General features: G+C 40.7%; 1 protein-coding gene across 1 annotated transcript; it reads right to left on the minus strand.

The window, feature by feature from the left end:
• Positions 1 to 652: 652 nt before the first annotated feature.
• Positions 653 to 14,122, minus strand: LOC131882389 (putative sodium-coupled neutral amino acid transporter 11). Its single transcript, XM_059229519.1, has 12 exons — positions 13,663 to 14,122; positions 12,562 to 12,615; positions 12,402 to 12,477; positions 12,083 to 12,216; positions 10,168 to 10,394; positions 8,298 to 8,399; positions 7,824 to 7,897; positions 7,568 to 7,729; positions 6,688 to 6,845; positions 1,644 to 1,742; positions 1,405 to 1,566; positions 653 to 956 (listed from the first exon to the last, which is right to left on the minus strand). Exons 1-12 carry the CDS (start codon positions 13,750 to 13,752, stop codon positions 864 to 866), a joined length of 1,431 nt encoding a protein of 476 aa, XP_059085502.1. The 5' UTR covers positions 13,753 to 14,122; the 3' UTR covers positions 653 to 863.
• Positions 14,123 to 18,872: the final 4,750 nt, after the last annotated feature.

Here is an 18,872-nt window from a genome sequence, read left to right on the forward strand (position 1 = left end):
CTCTCTCACGAGCACTAGCTCGATGTTGGCACATCATTCACAGATAGACCACTATAATATTGGATTTCGCTCCTTCAAGGATTAAAGCAGTGGGTCAAAACTTATGCTTATTTAACGCACAGTAAATGACAAGGCACATAATTCCTCTTGTATCATATTACGACAAATGGTCATTCATTTTGTCTAGATGTATGTAGTTAGCTGTAAGGGGTCATAACTTTTGATCCCGTTGCTTGATTTAGCTGAAAATTGAATGGTTGTAGCGACCTAGGGCTAGCCTCACTAGAAGAAAAGCGAAATGTGTTGACACTATTTCGAAATATCAATTCTCTGCCCTAACCTAGCATCCTCATCCATATTCAAGTGGTCGTGATTTGATAGAATGCTTGATACATTTTACTGAACAAGCTCGTTGGCTCAGTGTCTTTCTCACCCTTGTTTAAAGTTGTCAAAGGCCTTCACGGCATTTCCCATTTGTGTGGTAGATTCGCCTCTCTCGACTGATCGAAGTAGATTTGTCCAGGGTTAACAAAAAGATTCGTATGAACCAAAGTTGTTATATCAAAAAACGGGGTTCCTTGATTTGCTTGCCAACGTATGTAGTAAAATAAAGTTTCATACTAAGCCTACTAAATCAGTCCCAACAATCCACTCTGGATGAAACACTTCTTGAGAAATTCGTTTCTCTTTGTATTTATGAAATAGACTCAAGATATTCAACACCAAGACATAACAAGTAAATATAGGTATGTATGTGTGTGTATATATATTAATACGACATGGTTTTGTAATACTGATGCTGAAACAAAAAAAACACGTAGGGAAGATGATGATGATGATGGTGATTCCTGCTCGTTCGTTGCTTAAAAAGGTAGATGAACGCGCGGAAGGATATGGGTGAAGTTAGACTTGGCACAATAGGGCAGCTCCTGGTCATGGATACATTCCTCAGCACCCTGGAAACCAAAAGAATATTTTTTAACACACACTGTTGTGTTTGAGTCAGGTTCAAATTGGTAGATTGGTAACAAGTCGCGGCAAGATGATTTCAGTTCTTCAGATTATACATCTATCCAGTTACATACTTTCGGAAGCAGATCTATACCTACTTCCCAGCTTGGGTGAATTATACTGGGAATGTCTCCCAGGTTTCGCTTTAATGGAAAGAAATGGCCTTTTCTCATCGCTCTCTACACTTGCGAGTAACAAACATGGCAACAAAAAAGTCTCGTCAAATGAATCATGCCAGCTTGGGAAAACGTCGATGATTTCCAATTTCTTAGTCTTTCATTTACACCTCCCAGTGAGACCGAGTCTGTATTTCTTCAATCCTTTTCACAACTATGAACAGAGACGGTCTTGGCGAAATGACATCATTAACAACAGAGGGAAGAAACAACTCACCGCAAAGACCAATTGTGAGATCCCAATGACGGTGACCCCGATCCCAAAGGTGGCCAACATCAAAGCGACCATGTTGTCCCAATCGTACCAACTTCCGTTATTGACTCTCAAGTAGCAAATTCCCGGAAGAATGTAGGCTAATGGCAGGGCAAACCCAAGTCCCTGAAATAAAGCCACAGTCAAGGTTGAGTTAACCAAATGAGTCCAAAGGCCCAATGAATCGGGAAGTGGATACTTACATTGAGGTCCAGAACGATACCCAAACAAGATGTTCCCATGGACAATGCACATGGAAGAGCCACAAGGATGATGGTCAGCAGGTAATGGAACCCAGTTGTCTGAAATACAATGTGACCATAACATAAGACTTGGATACGTTTGTATAAGAGAGGTGACCTCTTTGCGTTTGGGCACTATTTTTTTCCAAAAGAGCAATGCACTAACAACGCATTGGTTGGTTGCATTTTTGTTGCTGTTCTTATCTCCCAGGAATTTCGAACCAAGGTGTGACTTCCTCTGTTGCTCCTTGGTTGCTGTGCACGTGTAGTGTTCATGGTGTTTGTGTGTGGGTGAATCAATGGGAATTGCCATTCATTCACTCAATTAGGTTTGGTTTTTCACGGCTCTTTGGTAAGACGTAATTAATTTGTGTTTAGTTTTAGCAGTTTCTCTTTGATTTGTAGTGTAGTATTTCTAGTTCCAAATCTTTATGTGTAGTTCTTTAGTTTCATTGTATTAGTCCTTTACAGTTAGAATTTATTGTTCATTAGTGTATTGACTTTATTTTGTGTTAGACCAGTTTGTTGAGTTTATTTCTGTGTTGTTTTCCTAGTTTACATATGTTCTTGATTCCTTGCTTTTCTATGTCCCCTACTTCTTCTTTTCTATCTCCATCGATTTGTATGTTTAGTTTGATGTGAAGTAGTTCATTCCGATTTTGCTTTGTTGTCCTATACATCAGGACAAGATTGCACAGCATTTTAGTTCTTTTCATTCTCTTGGTCTCTTGATTCTGTTGCTCATAGATAGTTCCGCCTGCATTCATCATGGAAGGTATTTTTGGAAAAGTCAGCAAAGAGGCTAGACAATGTTTGGACCTGGTCTTAGCTGGGAAGGATCCTTCCATAGTCAATAAGCCGTTTATTATAGAGGCTTTAGTTGCTCTGGTCAATGAAACCAGGGTGCTGCTTGAAGAACAGGCTCACCCAGTAGTTGAGAAGTCGACTAATTTGACCAACGTAGAAGTTGAAGTAGTATCTCCTCTTGAAAAAGCGCAGGAAAAGACAGTTGTAGAGAAAATAGTCTGTCCTGTTTATCGAAAGCAGCCTTGTCCTGAAGAAGGAAAAGGCTGTCAGTTTGACCACCCTAAATGGTGTCAAAAACTTCTCAAGTTCGGCCTTGAGAAGTACAATAGTAAGAAGGGATGTTCAAAGGTAGATTGTCCTTTTATTTCACCCGTACATGTGCCGTCAGTCCATGAGACTTAAGACATGCTTTAATGTACGGTGTACCTCCGTCCATGTTGAAGGGACGCAAAGAAAGCCGAGAAATAGGATAGCTCAGTTTCGTAGTTTTAGAGCTGACCCTATTCCTAAACCTAATCCCACCCCACCCCCCTTCCTTAACCCATTTAGCTTCCTCCCTCCCTCTCCTCCTACCCCCCACCCTCTCTCCCAATTCCCTCCTCTTCCTTCAAATACCCAATCCACCCCTATTCCTATAAAAACTCTCCTCCCTAATATTCCTTCTGGAGTTCCAGAACGTAGCTTTCTTGAAGAGAGGGATTTTTTCGGTTGGAGAGGATGGTCCAAGAACTTGTGAACTTGGTCCGTCAAAAGAGAGGCCCGTAAAGGGGCTAAATATGAACGTGCATTGTCTGATTTCGAAAAAAGACAGCATTAAAGTTCAGATCTTAGAAAAACTAGCTGTTGACAGAGATATTTCATTCATCTCTATAGCAGAAACCTGGCTTCGGCCAGGGGTCTTAGATGAAGAACTAACCATAGTTGGTTTCAACTTAGTTCGTTGTGATAGTGTACGTCCTGATAATCCCTTATTCCCACATGGGGGTGTATGCCTGCCTAAATGTTAGGTATGATTTGCACATTAGTCATATAGAAATGTGAAATGGAGGAGTAGAGGTCTTAGTTTGTCATATCCGAGGGCTTGATCTGTCTATTGTAACAATGTATAGACCCCCTTCTTGTTCAGCAAGCTCTTTTACGTCAGCTCTCCAATTCACTGGAAATGAGTTGGATCTGGCAATTTGCTCAAAGGTTTTCTTTGCAGGGGACTTTAATTTTCCGGCTAGCGTTGTAGAGTAGAAGGCTAGTCCTAATGGGTATATTCCCATTTTGAAATTGAAAAGTCGTTTGAAAAGCTGGAGGAGTTTGCGATCTTGCGCAATTTCACCCACCATGTAGGTGTAACAACTAGAGAGAACAGCGATCTCGACTTGGTCTTTTCCAATGAACTTGATCTGATCCAGTATGTCTAAGTGACACCTAGTAATCTATCAGATCATCATGTTCTTGAGATAGGGTTGAGCATAACTCGAAAGCCGGCGTGCTTTAGAGTAAAACGGTCAAAAAGGGCAATCTGGCTAAGTTCAAGTTCAAAGATGAACATTGGCCGTTGATTATAGAAAGATTAGAAGACCTGGATCTAGTTTCAACTCTGAAACAACATCCGTCCATAGATGCAGCCATTGACGCACTAGTTTCACTTTTTGAGGAAGTTTGCTCTAGTTTAGCAATACCTGAATGTGTTCCGAAAAGTGGGACACGGACTAAAATTCCAAAATATAGGAAGACTTTGATCAAAAAGAGTTGCAAACTAGCAAAAAGGCTGAAGAACATTTCGAATCCAGTGATTGTGGGTAGTCTCTTAAAAAAGTTGGACGTAGTTCAGGGTAAGATTAAGGCCTCCATCAAAAATGACCAGTTACAAACTGAAAGTAAGGTGGTTCAGGAGGTCAGCTCGAATCCGAAAGCTTTTTTCTCTTATGCGAACTCTAAGAGAAAGATGAAACACCCTGTTGGGCCGTTTGAGGTTGATGGGGAAGCCATTAACAATGTAGAGACTATGCCTAACATTCTAAGAGATCAGTTCTCCAGTGTGTTTTCAACTCCACTGAGTTTGGGAGCAACATCCCATTGCTCTATTGATGAATTTGTTGAGATTGGCATGGCTATTCAATTGGAGCATTTAGATGATCTTGTAGTCACAGATCAAGATGCTTTAGACGCCATAAGGGACTTGAGACTTTCGAGCTCTCCTGGTCCTGATGGAGTGACATCTCAGTTTCTGATGAGATGCTCACTGGTTCTCGCTCCTGTTTTCTCGTACTTGATGCGTTGCAGCTTGGATCAGGGCAAGTTTCCATCGTCACAAAAATTAGCTCACGTTGCTCCAATTTTTAAAGGGGGCGATAAGTCGCTCCCCAGTAATTACAGGCTGATTTCTCTCACTTCGAATATCGCGAAGGTGTTTGAGAAGATCATGAAGTCCAAACTTGTTGAAATTCTTGAAGTCAATGAAGTCCTCCCTCCTAGACAGCATGGGTTCCGAGCACATTTTACCACGGTGACCCAACTGATTGAGCACCTAGAGCAGGCCATTGAGGGACTGGAAAGACACGAGTCAGTTGATGTTGTCTATGTTGATTTTGCCAAGGCCCTTCATAAAGTAGATCTTGGCCATTTGTTGAATAGACTTCATGTCAGTGGGATCCAAGGCAAGTTTCTCAATTAGATAAGAAGCTTCATTTCTGGTAGGAAGCAATTGGTTAAGGTTGAGGGATCTCTTAGTGACATACATGATGTCAAGTCAGGTGTTCCCCAGGGTTCCATCCTAGGGCCTCTCCTTTTTATAATATGCATTGCCCCACTTCAAAAGCTTAGTATCACTGTCAGTCTCTCTTCTCATGCTGACGATACAAAGCTAGTTTCTGGTAGGAATGGCCAAGATTCCAGTAGCCTTGCAAAGGACTTAGATCGAATCTACTCTTGGGTCACAGAGAGTGACATGGCCTTGGATGGAATGAAATTCCGCTCAATGACATTTGGGTCAACTCCTTTAAATACTCCACTCGTAGATAATGGAGGTAAAGATATTGAGCAGGTCTCATCTATGGAAGATTTAGGTGTAATCCTCCAAAATAATGCAAAGTTCGATGAGCATATCCAGTTGAAGGTGGGTAAGGCTTTTCAAATGTGTGGTTGGACATGTCGCACGTTTAAGTCCAGAGACAGCATCACGATTCTAACTCTGTACAAGTCGATTGTTCAACCACATCTTGAATATTCCTCTTCCATTTGGGCTCCAATGAGTTCAGCAGGTTTGCAAAAGGTCGAGCAAGTCCAAAGATGTTTCACTAGGAACATCACAGGACTGAGAGAGCTCTCATATTGGGAGAGGCTAAAAAGGGATTGTAGCAGTCTCAGTAGAAGGTACGAAAGGTATCTGATAGCTGTACGTCTTCAAAAGTATCCATGAGCTTTGTCCCAACCCAGGGTTTAGGGTCAATTCTAGTGACCGTAGAGGCTTAATGTGCGTTTTGAGAGCACCTTCAAGTTTTCGAGAATCCAGGCTAGTTCGAACAATGAAGTCCACATCTCTTCTTTCTCGGGCTCCTTCATTGTTTAATTTGCTTCCCTCTGATATTCGTAGGGAATACGTAGGTCTTGTTGATCCGGTAGCATCTTTCAAGTCAGACAAGTGGACAAATTTTTAGATAGCATTCCAGATCAACCCTAAACTCAAGGACTAGTTCTCTCTGCCAACTTAAATTTGTCGGTAGACCAAATATGATATAGAGATGGAAGGTAATATAGAGACGAATTATAACCATTCATTTTAATGGAACTGGGTATTACATTCCCTGTAGCGGTTAGAAAAGCCCGTGAAAAACCAAACAAAAAAACCAAAATCTAACTCAAATCATGTGACGCTTGAAATATTAGCAAATAAAAGTTGCTAGACAAGAGGGGAAGGAACTGGAATAAGTTGAGAAAAATGCCGTCTTCCATTTTATTTTTATTTTTATTGTTTGGCTAGTCTGAAATTTGCAGCTTTTTTTTTTTAATTTATTTTTCACGGGCTTTAATAAGCGCAAAAATAACTTTTTTTACTGGGATTTTTTTTAATCATTATTAGTTCCAAACAGTTTTTGATTAAATTTTCAAATTTTAGTTGTCTTGTCTCTTTCCAGGGGATTAATCAAACATTGACTATCTCTCTCTCAGTGAGTTTGCATTGTTATTACTGTGGAGAAAAACTTACCCTTTCGAAGTGACCGATGAACCCGGTGATGATATTCTCAAAGACCTCTCGACAAACGAAGCATTCGATGGGATAAGTGAAGAGGACTGTCACACAAAAGACCAATCGAGCCACATTGGCCAAATCATCACCCCAACAATAATTATTCAGAACATCCCCTGAAATCAGATTCCATCTCAAATGAAAAGCCATTACATTTATCTAGTCTTTCGTTGATAATGCATACGGATTTGAGCTTCTGGCTTGCTTTTTGTTTCTCAATAAATGTATAAGATTTTCATGGCTCTCTTGAAATGTCCTTTGCCATTTTTTAAGTTGAAAGCTTTTATTCCGAATCTTCAAAACATGCACTTCCTGTCCTTGCCTTTTCCGGTACAAATCAAGTCCAAAGTTGAAAAGCCAACGTTTGTTGGGGGGAATCGTAATATTCACTATTGAATTGACTTGACTTGTAGGAAAAAAAAATGAAATTCAACAAAGACGTATATCCTACTTAATTTAAGGTATGATTAACATTATCAGTGCCAAAATTACTTGGATTTGAATTGCAAGCTGTCTCTAAATGACCGGTAAAGATTCTGCTCCAAAGATGTTTTCTTTTCCAAATTGATGAATGATGCAATACCATTTAATGTTTACATCAACGAATGCTTTTGAAACAAGTTGCTAAAAGTGCTACCATACATCTGAAAAGAAATCGTTCCTCAAGTTCGGTAACTAGCTTAAAGTGTCAATATCAATTGCTCAATAGAGGCGAGAGTCTTGAAATTCATAAGTTCTTAACAAGCCGATCCCACTCAAAGCAACACTTGATGCGTTATCTGTCTCGATTTCTTCTACGATTTCTATCCTTTTCTCGTCTTGTGTCCCACCCACCCACCTTGAGTGCCACCTCTAAACGTGACATAGCCTCCGAATCCCAAAAGGAGGACGACAATCATGGAGATCCCCACTGACCAATTCGTGACCTGATTCCACTTTGAGATGCTGGGATTCGCCATCGAGTTGAAGAGAAGGAACGAGTTGTGATGGCACATGAATGCTACAGAACAACAAAATGTAGAACGAACAAGTCAGAAGGGGAAGGCTTAAGGGTCCATAGCAAAACCACTTCAACGTAGAAATAATAAACTCACTGAGCGACAGAATTCCGACCCCTTCGGCAAATCCACTCATATCGAACCACGACAAGACCTGAGTTTGATCCTTCCTAGAAAAAAGATTGCAACAACATCAGCGACAGTCTTCATGGGATAACATTCTATATTAAAAAAGCCAGTTCCCAATTGAGTTAGCTTTAACTAACTGGATCATATGTTACTATTCCGTTTTTAACGACCGACGATTAGTATTGGGTTCAACCAGATATCATTGATTCTTGGTATTGATAAGCGCATTAACCTTAGAATGGAAGTTTCCTGTTAGGATGTTCTTGAGTGGGTCAACTCTCGTTCCAGGAAGCAGTTCATCGTTGTGAAGGTCATTAGATTTCCAATTTTTATGAAGAATTGTTCGAATTCAATTAGACAGGAACAAATCTTATTGTAGACAAATGTACGATGGTCCATCTTTACCCGTTAACCGAGACCCTTTCCATTCCCTTCACTTACACAATATCCATCATGGGAGCAATTCTCACGTAGATGACCACGGTCACAAAGGCCGTAAAGATGAGGCTCAGGAAGCTGACTTTGCTTAGCTTGCCAATATTCCTGTAACGCAAAGAAACATGGATAGATGGAGATTAATAGTTGAGAACGTCAAATATGATTTCTGATATCATTCATTCTTTAATCAAATTCTAGGAGGAAAGCAATCAATCACGTTTTCTCTGCAGTATTTGGTACAGGTCATAAGGTCTGATTCTAGGGAGGGCCCTACGGATATGTGAGATGAACAATTTCCAAGACCTACAAAGTTCATGGTCAAGGTTGCAAGTTATTTGTTCATACGGCACAAATGCTTACCATTTTGAACTTTCAAAAACCTTTCGACCGACCTGTGTTAATCTTGGCGTATCATAAGTTTAAATAAATTACACGCACAAGGCGCCCCATCTCAGCAAATAGCAGAGCTATATTTTTGACAAATGCTGCAAAATAATGTAACAAGATCCAATGTTTCTTTCGCCGAAAAATTCATGTTTCCAGGAAAACTAATTTTAGCAATAATCGGCCTCCTTTAAATGGACTCAATGGTTTTTCGATGGAAAGGAGAGTGGCAAAACTCTCATTTCTCATTATTCATTATCCCCAAATAAGGCCCCGAGTTTTTAAAGGATCAACGGTGGTTTTCAAGGTCTTCAAGCTGTCTTCAAGTCCGTGGATGCAGCGGAGACTGCGCCAGTCGACCGGGGGTGTCCGAGGCGCTGGGGGAGACATCAATGCCTGGATGGTTGGGGAGGACCGGTGTACGTGGTGACCCGGATAGAAGATGGGTCTAAGTCAAACCCTGCAACACCTAGTCAATCCTCCTAGTCACCAAATCAAACAACTCTAGTCATCTATACATTATCTATTTTATATGCATGTTTATCTAGTCAATTGTTTGTAACAATTCTAGTCATTCCCACCAAACTTCCCGTGATTTTTTGTGCTGTTCCCCCTTTCCCAACCCTGCCCCCCCCCCTCTCCCCCGGGAAGGGATATGTTATATTCTAGTCATCCGTCATCATTTACATTTATTCCTTACTCATGCTCCCAACACATAATCGCCATAGCTCAGATTTCTGTGTACATAAACCCCTCCACAAATAAGCAATAAACATCGAGTCAACAGCCATCATCCGGCAATCATACAAAGCTAAAATTGACCTAATGTTAGTGAGTGCAAAGAGATCCCAAATGCAGTTCATTACGCCATTCTTGTACAATGTTTAAGATATTGCAAGTTATAAGCTGTTTTCCCCAAAACTGTCGCAATGTGTCATGATTTGGGCCAAACGTTCCCCCCCAAGTGGCATTTACGACACTTTGGCTTGTCTTGGTAACGACTTATGGCAAAGGTTGGTTTAAGACCCCATCTAAAAGCCCTCGATTCTCTGAAACGAACATAAGTGTACCAAATAATGATAAAGATCGCGAGGGATATCAGATGATTAAGGTCTCATTGAATGCGTTTATTTCAATCTGTGGGAGGAGTGTTTGACGTCAATCTTCTGATTTTCACACTATCCTTTGACTGAATTGACACTTTCATTGGAAATGCGATCTACATTTGCACTCTCCTGGAAACGCACTTGATTTCTGATCTGCTGTATCCGCAAATGGACATAACATTCTTACTAGCTTATTAGTCTGCCCTCACTCGGCCCCAAGGATTGCCTTTGAACAAAAGTGGATTCCTATATCATCTTTCTTAAGATGCAGTAAACGACTAGCTTATTATTTTTTGTGTTGTCAGGAATGTCAATCCAATCTATAAACTTTTAACGATGTGTTAAAGGCAAATCTTCCGATTACCTCACGTGGAGAATCTTACCGATATAACGAAAGGGGCAATGTGACCACGAGCGTAATCATCAGGATCACAAATTCCCTTCGAACCAGAAAGTGGGAAGGGTCCCATCCGGTCAACCTGACGAGGATCGTGGTGACAGTGTCGCCAACGATGATATTGTAGGTCGTCATTGCCGTACAAGGATAGGCAAACTGTAGGAACGTAATGACCCAGAAGCCAGGGTACCCGAAAGAGAAACACATTAGTTCCTAAAAGACAGAGAGAAACACGCGTATCATGATTTGAGTATTTCCTTCAACTGCCATAACTGCCAAACGAATCAGTCAGCCTTCATTACGGTTCAATGCGGATCAAGTATATCGATAACCCTCATTCATATCTCTTATATCTTTGAAATTTAATATATTTCATATCTATCAAAATATCATGCACACTCGTATGTTATTTCTTATCTCTTGATACAGTTGTAGAATCTTTTTCTGTCCACTAATTGTTTCCCACTGAAGGATGTGCGTGTCTTGAATTGGCCCATGAGAGCTTCCCAACCGAAATCGCTGTCTTAGCGTGTTTGGCGCTGACTCTTCATTTCACGGACCTTTTAATGACAACCTTCGTTAAGCGCTTTGCCCTTAGTTCAAAAGGCAGTTCGACTTCGAATTATGTTTTTGTCCTTTTGTTCTGAACCATGAAAACGGTGCCTGCAAATACCCATTTTTTCAATGTTGGTATTTTAATGAATACCTGACACTTTTCCGTCATGCTTAAACCAATAATCATGCCTATGGGGACGTTTAGGCAAGCTCTGGCAGGTTCGTTTGTTTGCTGGTACCAGTGTCAGGGATGCAAGTTTGGGGCTTCAAACACGTTTTTTAGAAGCTGACCCTTCTTTCGCATTGCTATATGAGGAAAGGTCAGCTTCGTTAAACCCAGTTTGAAACGCCAATTTTGCATCACTGGCATTGGCAGGCAAGTTTGTTTGCTGGTACCAACGCTTGCCTAAATGTCCGAATTTTAAAAGTATACTTCTATGTCCAAATTCATCGCATCCAGTCAAGGTTTGCATTTTCTTCTTGGAATAATATTAAAATACTTCAAGCATGTCATTACAAAGATGGCTAAATGACAATGTTTGAACAGTTCGCAGCATCCTCAATAATACCTATAAGGTTAGCCACCACTGCCAATGGACATGGATATGCTTATGCCACACCCGATTGTCTTTATCAATTTGAACCGTGGCCTGTGTCATTTCCGACTTATGTCACGATTCTGAGGCGGTCAAAACTGACCGGGAAAGACAAACACACTCAGAAGGTGTCTAACTTTTTAACCTTTTGGACACCTTTTGCCTTCCTTTGTGCATTTGTTCACTTGGATTTTTATACTCCATCATTTTGAAAACTGCATGTACATCTTCCAACATTTCTCGAAAATGGAAGAGTTCCAAATTTGGGGGCACATTTTTGATATGCAGAAATTCTTGGTACTTGTTTCGTGCAATAATATTTCTCTTCAAATACTCCTTCAATTAAAGTGTGATTGAAAGTGGACACATGAGTGATTTTGTCCAAAGAATAGTCATGACAATTACAAACCAAAAATGGATGGTTTTGCACACGCCTATCCTCAATCAATGTACGTTTATAGCAGTAAAGTATGTTTTCAACCACGTTAATCCTCCACGTTTTTGTAAATTCTCTTAGGCTTACAAAAGATCTAGATAAATGATAGGTCTCCAACCGTTGGTTTAAAAATCATCAAATTTGCGAGGAAAGACCACAAGGAAGCCCAAAGAAACATCCGCCCCAAAAGCTCATTCACACATTGAAAACGATGTGAGAACAGACCTCTCTCGTCTGTCAGCTTTGTCTTTATTGAGGTTGAACGGGTCTCTAGGAGCAGCCTCACCATGAACATGTAATTCTGTTGCACTAACCTGATAGCTCTTGGTTTCCGACATTTCCCCGGCTTTCATGAGAAGCCTAAGCGAGAGGTTAACCAAACCACCCGCCAAGCATAAAACCATCACTCCCAAGCCAATCCCGGTCGCTTTAAAAGCGTACGGGATCCCTGAAATGACAATGGGGAGTCCCCGTGAAAAGCCAACCACAAGTCCCCGGCCATTTAATTGTGAGCAATGAGCATGGAATTGACATCATCGTCCAAAATCATTTTCATGTCAGAACGTGTTTGTGAGTGGTCCATCAAGAGCCAAGCTTACTATATGTAGTACTGTATACTGATCCAGCACTCACCAATGATCCCAGACCCGATTATGGAGTTGATATAGTTGAAGCAGACCTCTGATTCCGTGCTGCCGAAGTCGCGACCCTGGAAATAGACACCAAAAGAGAGCGGTCCAGCTTTTACAATGACCGTGAAAGATAGATAGCTATCAAATCACGAGTCACTTACCTGTACCAATCCAGATGTTTCATTGCAATCTTCGGTGTTTTTGGGACCAAGCTTCTGCAAAAATGTACCATATTTCAGCTTTTACCTTTATGATTAGTAAAGGTCGGAAAAATAACTTGTTTTGCCGTTGAGGGTAAATGCCAGATGGTTGTCAGAACTAGTTTTTTATTACAGTAACAACTTTTAACGTTAACTTGTGTGTAGACAACTACTCCCATTCATATCTCTAGGTTTGTTGCTCGACGGCAAAACAAGTTATTTTTCCTTGCTTTAATGATTACCAACGAATATATTTCTTATCCGGGCAGTGAGTGGTAACAAAAGTTCTCAAGATGTTGTGAACGAGAGTATATCTGGCAGTTATATGGATGAAATGCTTCTCTCGAATGCACACATGCACATATATTATGCTTCAAAAGATATGCTTCCATTCTGTTGCAAGTTGACCTCAAATTCATTTCGGGTAATTTGCCTCCGTGAAATTAACTTTCGGGTAAACATGACGGATTATTAGTTTCTGGTAGGGCTCATTGTTAAATGGGGTGGTGACAAAGGACGGACAGTACAAGAAAAAACTGAACGGTTAATCCAGTATTAATTAGTGCACTGTATCATTGCCGCTTTCTTTTCTGGCCTTCCGTATCCAAAGTAGCCGTGCGTGCTACGAATATCATTATATTACATGAAAGAACATGTGGCAATGCTTAATTATATATTTTTTCAATTATGAATGTGTCTGTGTCGAGAAAACTACGATTTTTTTTCTTTCATTAATACGAAAAATTAACTGAATAACTTTGTTTAGGAGCTTGGGCTGAAAATATGATACCTAGCATTGCTATTTGTGGGAATAGTCTTGTGACTTGTCAATCGTGGGCAGCAAACTCAATTTTAGAATATACATTTTTGTTCGTTTTCATTCAATGCTATGTGTGAACATTTATTTACTCTGGGGAAGGCATCCGATATTTTATCAATCAGGCGCTTGTAGTAATCAATAGGAAAGACTTTTGAGCTTGGCCTGATTAGGCAGGGATTTATGTCATTATAGATCTTAGGGAAAGCTCATGATTGTTCCTGAATGTGATGTGAAAGCCTTACCTTCAAATTTACATTATCCTGGTTATCACGGTGACCTTTTTCCATTTTAGAAGCCATAATGTGAGTAAAAGGAAGTGTCTTTTTACTCATTGGCGGTGATCAGATGTATGTGGAATTGTTCCAACTGATCCCTCAAGCTTCCATCACCAAGCTGTGTGGGCGAGACTGATCCTCGAAATGCATGAGATGAGGGAGGGTGCTCGTGGCCCTTCTCTTTCGCTCTCCTTTCCAGTTTTCCAATCCAACGCGAGTGCTCCTTTCAGCTAAACTTCCTCGACAAGACTGCCGCAAATACCAAGGGTCCATCACTTCATCAGTGACGGGGTTTTTAACAAAACTGTTTTCAAGGAGTTTGGTCCGCATCAGATTGGTTCTCAGCTTGTGGGTGTGATTAGAGTCTGAAGGTTTCCTTGTCGAGAAGAATCGACTCAGGGACCTCTGTCATGCCAGCAAATTGAGGTAAACACTCAGGGATGAAAATTATTACAAGCCATTTTTGACCAGGTGGCAGAAAATGGTGGCAGAAAGTGGCAGAAACTCCTTCAAATTGTATATTTGCCAACGAGGCGATAAGTTGGATGGGAAATCATTAGAAGCCATTTTTGACCACAAAGCAGAAAATGATGGTAGAAAGTGGCAAAAATTCCTTCAAAGTCGGCTTTTTTTGTTATCGTTGTGACCACTACAGTACGTCTCCTTGCTCAACCTAACGTTAACAAAAGTCTAAAATATGTACAATTCAGGCCTCGTTTACAAGTCGACATTTGTTTGTTTTTCAATGAAAAAATGGGCATTTCATGCTCATCAAGGAGAAAAAAATATGGCTTTACTGCAGCAATACTTCTTACTTGATTTGCTTGAACTGCATGAAGATAACTTGACAACAATCTTAATGTATCAGGTACTGAAGGCTTTCAACTCTTGGCTTGAATAGCATAGGATAGGCCACGCTAATGTCATTTAAGGGCCCTAGGTTGCTCAGAATGAAGATCAGGCCCAGCTCTAGATGGTTGATTGATGTACGAATTTAAAACTAAATTTGCCTGATCGGAGTAGAACTGATAAGACGAGTACACAGTAATCTTGAGATATCTTACTTTGGGAAGGTAAATCAATAAACACAACAAAATATACTTCAAATTTGGTTGTTGGTCCCTTTGTCCAAGAGGGGAGTATTCCTAACAAACCGGTCCAGTCTTGTCCCTTTGGTGGGTGCACTTGGTTGATACTCGGCTCGGTGTGGTGAAGGTGTCCTTACTCCATTTCAGCCTTGAGAATCAAAGGGCTTGCGGAGGCGCGTTTACCCAGAAGGCTTAGAGGTTGGCAGGCCCTTCATAGTACAAGTGCTAATACCCACCCAACAATGAGGGTCCCTTGGGACACAGATATGGATCAAAGCATAGATCGAAATCGAGTTATGGTCTTTTGGTCTTGTCCAGTGACACAAACACTGTCTTCATTACATTTCCAGCACATTGGACGTAGAATTCCAACATAGAACCATGTTTGTAGGTCATCAAAAGCACAGGCCTGGTAATATCTGTGGTTATTCGAAGGTCCTTGAGGGTGAAACGTTTTCAAAGCAAAATGGCAGGCTCACGATATGGGAAGGCCATGTTTTGGAAACATTGGACAAGATGCTTTCCAATGCCGCCATATGGTCATCAGAATTGACTCAAGACGGCCCATTAACGCCCACACACAAAAGGTCTTTGTAAGGCCCAATAAAATGTTGGACAAGGATGTAAATTAGCGAACATCCTACCACCTCCATTGGAAGCATCCTTGAAAGGAGGATGTCCTTTGGATTATGAAGACCCATTTTCTTTTCCGTCTTGATTCGTGGTCACATATAATAATCAAGCATCCTGAAGACCATACCACCACATGAACTAAGCTCCATACTGGTCAGTACGTTGTCCATTGTCCCCCACAAGATATGTATTTTACACATTGGAAGTACTTTCCAACATTCTATAATGGCTTTTTTAAGTGGTTAAATTGATGTTTACCAAGGACTAATACCAGCCAACTGACTCCTTGGAGGCAAAATACTAGTACATGTTTGGTAAATTTACCACTGAGGCCAACCAAAAGGCGTGAAAAGAGTACGGGCAAAGGGAGATAAAGTATATTGTAATATGCTGTAAGCACTGATTATGAATGTTAGCACTTGCAGCAAGTGCGTTCAAACCATCGACTAGTTTGGTACGTATTTCATAAAATCTTGGAGCCCTAAGCCGGTTGATTAATTCGGGAAACTCAATTGCTGCAGAAACTCGCCATCAGTGGTAGGAGATTGGACAAGAACGGACAAAAACTGAATTTCATTTTGAGAAAGTCTTTAAAACGGGAAGGGAGGAAGACATGGGATCTTCTGAACAGCTCCTCTTGTAAGAAAAGACCTAGTTGGGCTAGAGCCACCTAGAATCGATTTTGTAATCCAACCCAAGTTGCTGCCCTCATGATAGGATGCAAGGCAAAGTCGTGAGTCGAATATCAACCGCCTCAGCTCAAAAGTGTCTAGAGAAAGCCGCCCCAACCGATTCTCATGGGACACATTCAGGTATTCACCGGCGAGTTCCCAAAGAGCCTTACTTTGCCCTTTGAAGTGTGAAATCCCATTTGGTTCTGGAATACCCCCTCCAAGGCAACGTCAATGTCAGTATAGAGTTCGATTGCCTCGTCAGTGGCAATATTTCTCCGAAATAAGTGCGTATCATCCCCAAAATGTAACACAGGAGACCTGATATTTTGGCAAAGGTTGTTGCAAAAAAAAAAATGATTGTTAAGATTGGGCCAAAAATGCTCCCTTGAGATACACCCCAATCCATCTTTGTTCACCTAGAACAGTGGCCCTTAATTGTCTCCCTTTGCTTCCGGTCTGTAAGGCACAAATTGCTCCACGCCACTAGGAGACAATCGACGGCAGCATTTTCAAGCTTTCTGCAGGGAAGCAAGTGATCAAGACTTAGCCTCTTTGCTGCGTTTTATCTGTTGGAAAATCTAGGCACACAATTGTCATAACTAGGTTATCCATTGGGGTTCCTCATTTTTTTGGCTAGACATAAACTTCTTTTTCTTGGACACGTTTTCAATTGATACTGATGTTATCGTATATTTTTGGTTCTCTTCTGCAGCCAAATATTATTGCTTGGACCGCTTTTGTTCGCAAAATGATTTTGGGTTTTTGTTTGGATCAAACTCAGGACGGTAGGTATAGTTCAACAGCAGCTCTCTTTTTTGCTGACTTTCCACACCGGAAACAGGGGTTTGAATTTGATATTCAAATTCGTTGGTAGACCAAATATTGTATAAAGTTTAAATGGTAATATTTGGACGAATCGTAATCTTTCATTTTCAGTATCCGGGAATTACATTTTAAGCCAAAAACTAACCTAATATCTTGTAACATGTTTTGTGCTAATAAGCCTATTTCAGGGCACAAAACGGATGATGAAAGTTTCAGCCGTGTTTAGTAATCGGCCTTTAACCAAGGGATAATGTGAGATCTAAGACTAACTCCTGGTTCTGAAGCGCTGCGTTTTTTAATAGGGTGAGATTTGAAAGCCCATGAGCAATCATTTAAGTAAATCGATGGGACAATGCAAACATGGCAATAACCTTCAACCGAGGTTGTTGTGAGTCCAAAGCCCGAAGCCAAAGGACACTTGGGTTAGCGACTATTGCCGGTTCTTCCCTCGCATGAGCAAGGTCCCCGGTTCGATCTTCCTGAAGGTCTTGTCCTTGGGTGATGAATCCTCCCACCAATCTGATACGGACTCGAAACTGCCTCTCGGAAATGATTACCAATGAAGCAATTGGTGACGAGGCTCAACATTCTAGCCCTAGCACCCCAAAAATAACTATGCTACCAAATTCTCCGTGTAAATGGCAAAGTAGGATTGAATACTTGCCGCACACCTTTGATTATTTTGTTTCAAAATTGCCCTTCTTCACAGTTTGAACCCATCGCAAGCATGCAGAACGTATCCAGTGCACTTTTGTTTTATCACAACATTCATGGGTCCCAATGGAATATTCCTGTGCACTCCGCAGGATTAACCAAATTGAAGTCCATGAAATACATTATTATGCTTATACGTATGAAAAGGGAAGCTCATGCGGCATGATTCGAGCGATGGATTGTACGGTCGTAATCGATCGAAGCATTGCTTGAACATAAAAGTGTTGCCAAAATGGCGAGAGTATAGGATACTTTTTGTCCATTGAAAGTATTCCAAGATATACAATTCCAAACTCGAAGCTTGAATAAGCAGCAACCACAGAGGCGCCCATTGGATATTTGAAAGAAATTGGATCGTCATTTGGGTTTCGTCGGCGATTTTACATTGCATTAAAGACGAGTGTTTCCAAAGCTCATCATGTCATGAACAGCGTAAGCCTTTATCAATACACCTAACTTGATGGTTTGTTAATGTACGGCAAAGTGTAGTTTTTAAAAGTAACTAGATAATACCAGAAATTTGGTAAGACCAATTTATCTTTCAACTTGACCTAATATTGTTGAACGTTCAAATGAAAACGGCTTGTGTATATCCAAAAAAATTATTAATGAACTGTGGTGCTGCTATAGGTTTTATTTAGTGCGAGTAACATTACTTAGAACTTTGCTTTCATGCTAAAAAACGGCAGTTTCGGAATGGATCCATCTTTTTTCGTGGGGTAATAATGCATTGCCACTTCCGTTATTTGATAGTACTTGTCACATTCGTTCACAGTTAATCATTGTCTGTCAAATTATGGGCAAAGGGACAGTTTGAGGGCTGCAAAGTAGACTTACCTACAAATAAAGGCATGGCTATCTATACAGACAGTGACTCAAGGGGGTCCTGTCAAACTGTTTCCTACACCCTTTCACATAAGTAGGCTCCAGTTGGTAATGTCTTTACATTTTCAAGGATATCAAGCGATGGTTATTAATAGAGCTATAAAAATAGTCGACTGAATTTCGCAAAATAGCGGCGAAAAAAAGCTGGGAAAAATGGCGAAATAGTTGGGAAAATAGCCGATAAAATATGCGGAAAACAGGCACTGAGTGGTGTAATTCTAAAGTTTTAGGTACAAGAAGCTAGATTGCCAATTTCAAACTTCTGAACATTAAGCAAACCACAACGGGCCCAACAAGGTACCTAGTTTAGAGATTGCTTTCTTAAAGCTTCCAAAATCGAACGGTCTTCCCCTGAATC

This window comes from Tigriopus californicus, chromosome 6, assembly GCF_007210705.1.
Source record: "Tigriopus californicus strain San Diego chromosome 6, Tcal_SD_v2.1, whole genome shotgun sequence".
Classification (NCBI taxonomy): domain Eukaryota; kingdom Metazoa; phylum Arthropoda; class Copepoda; order Harpacticoida; family Harpacticidae; genus Tigriopus; species Tigriopus californicus.

Excerpts from the sequence above, each read along its gene's own strand:
- LOC131882389 (XM_059229519.1), bottom strand. The coding sequence starts at position 13,752 with ATGAGTAAAAAGACACTTCCTTTTACTCACATTATGGCTTCTAAAATG. Across the intron at positions 8,400-10,167 it reads TTGCCCCTTTCGTTATATCG|GAATATTGGCAAGCTAAGCA; the intron begins GTAAGATTCTCC and ends TTTGCGTTACAG. Across the intron at positions 6,846-7,567 it reads GTTTAGAGGTGGCACTCAAG|GGGATGTTCTGAATAATTAT; the intron begins GTGGGTGGGTGG and ends ATCTGATTTCAG.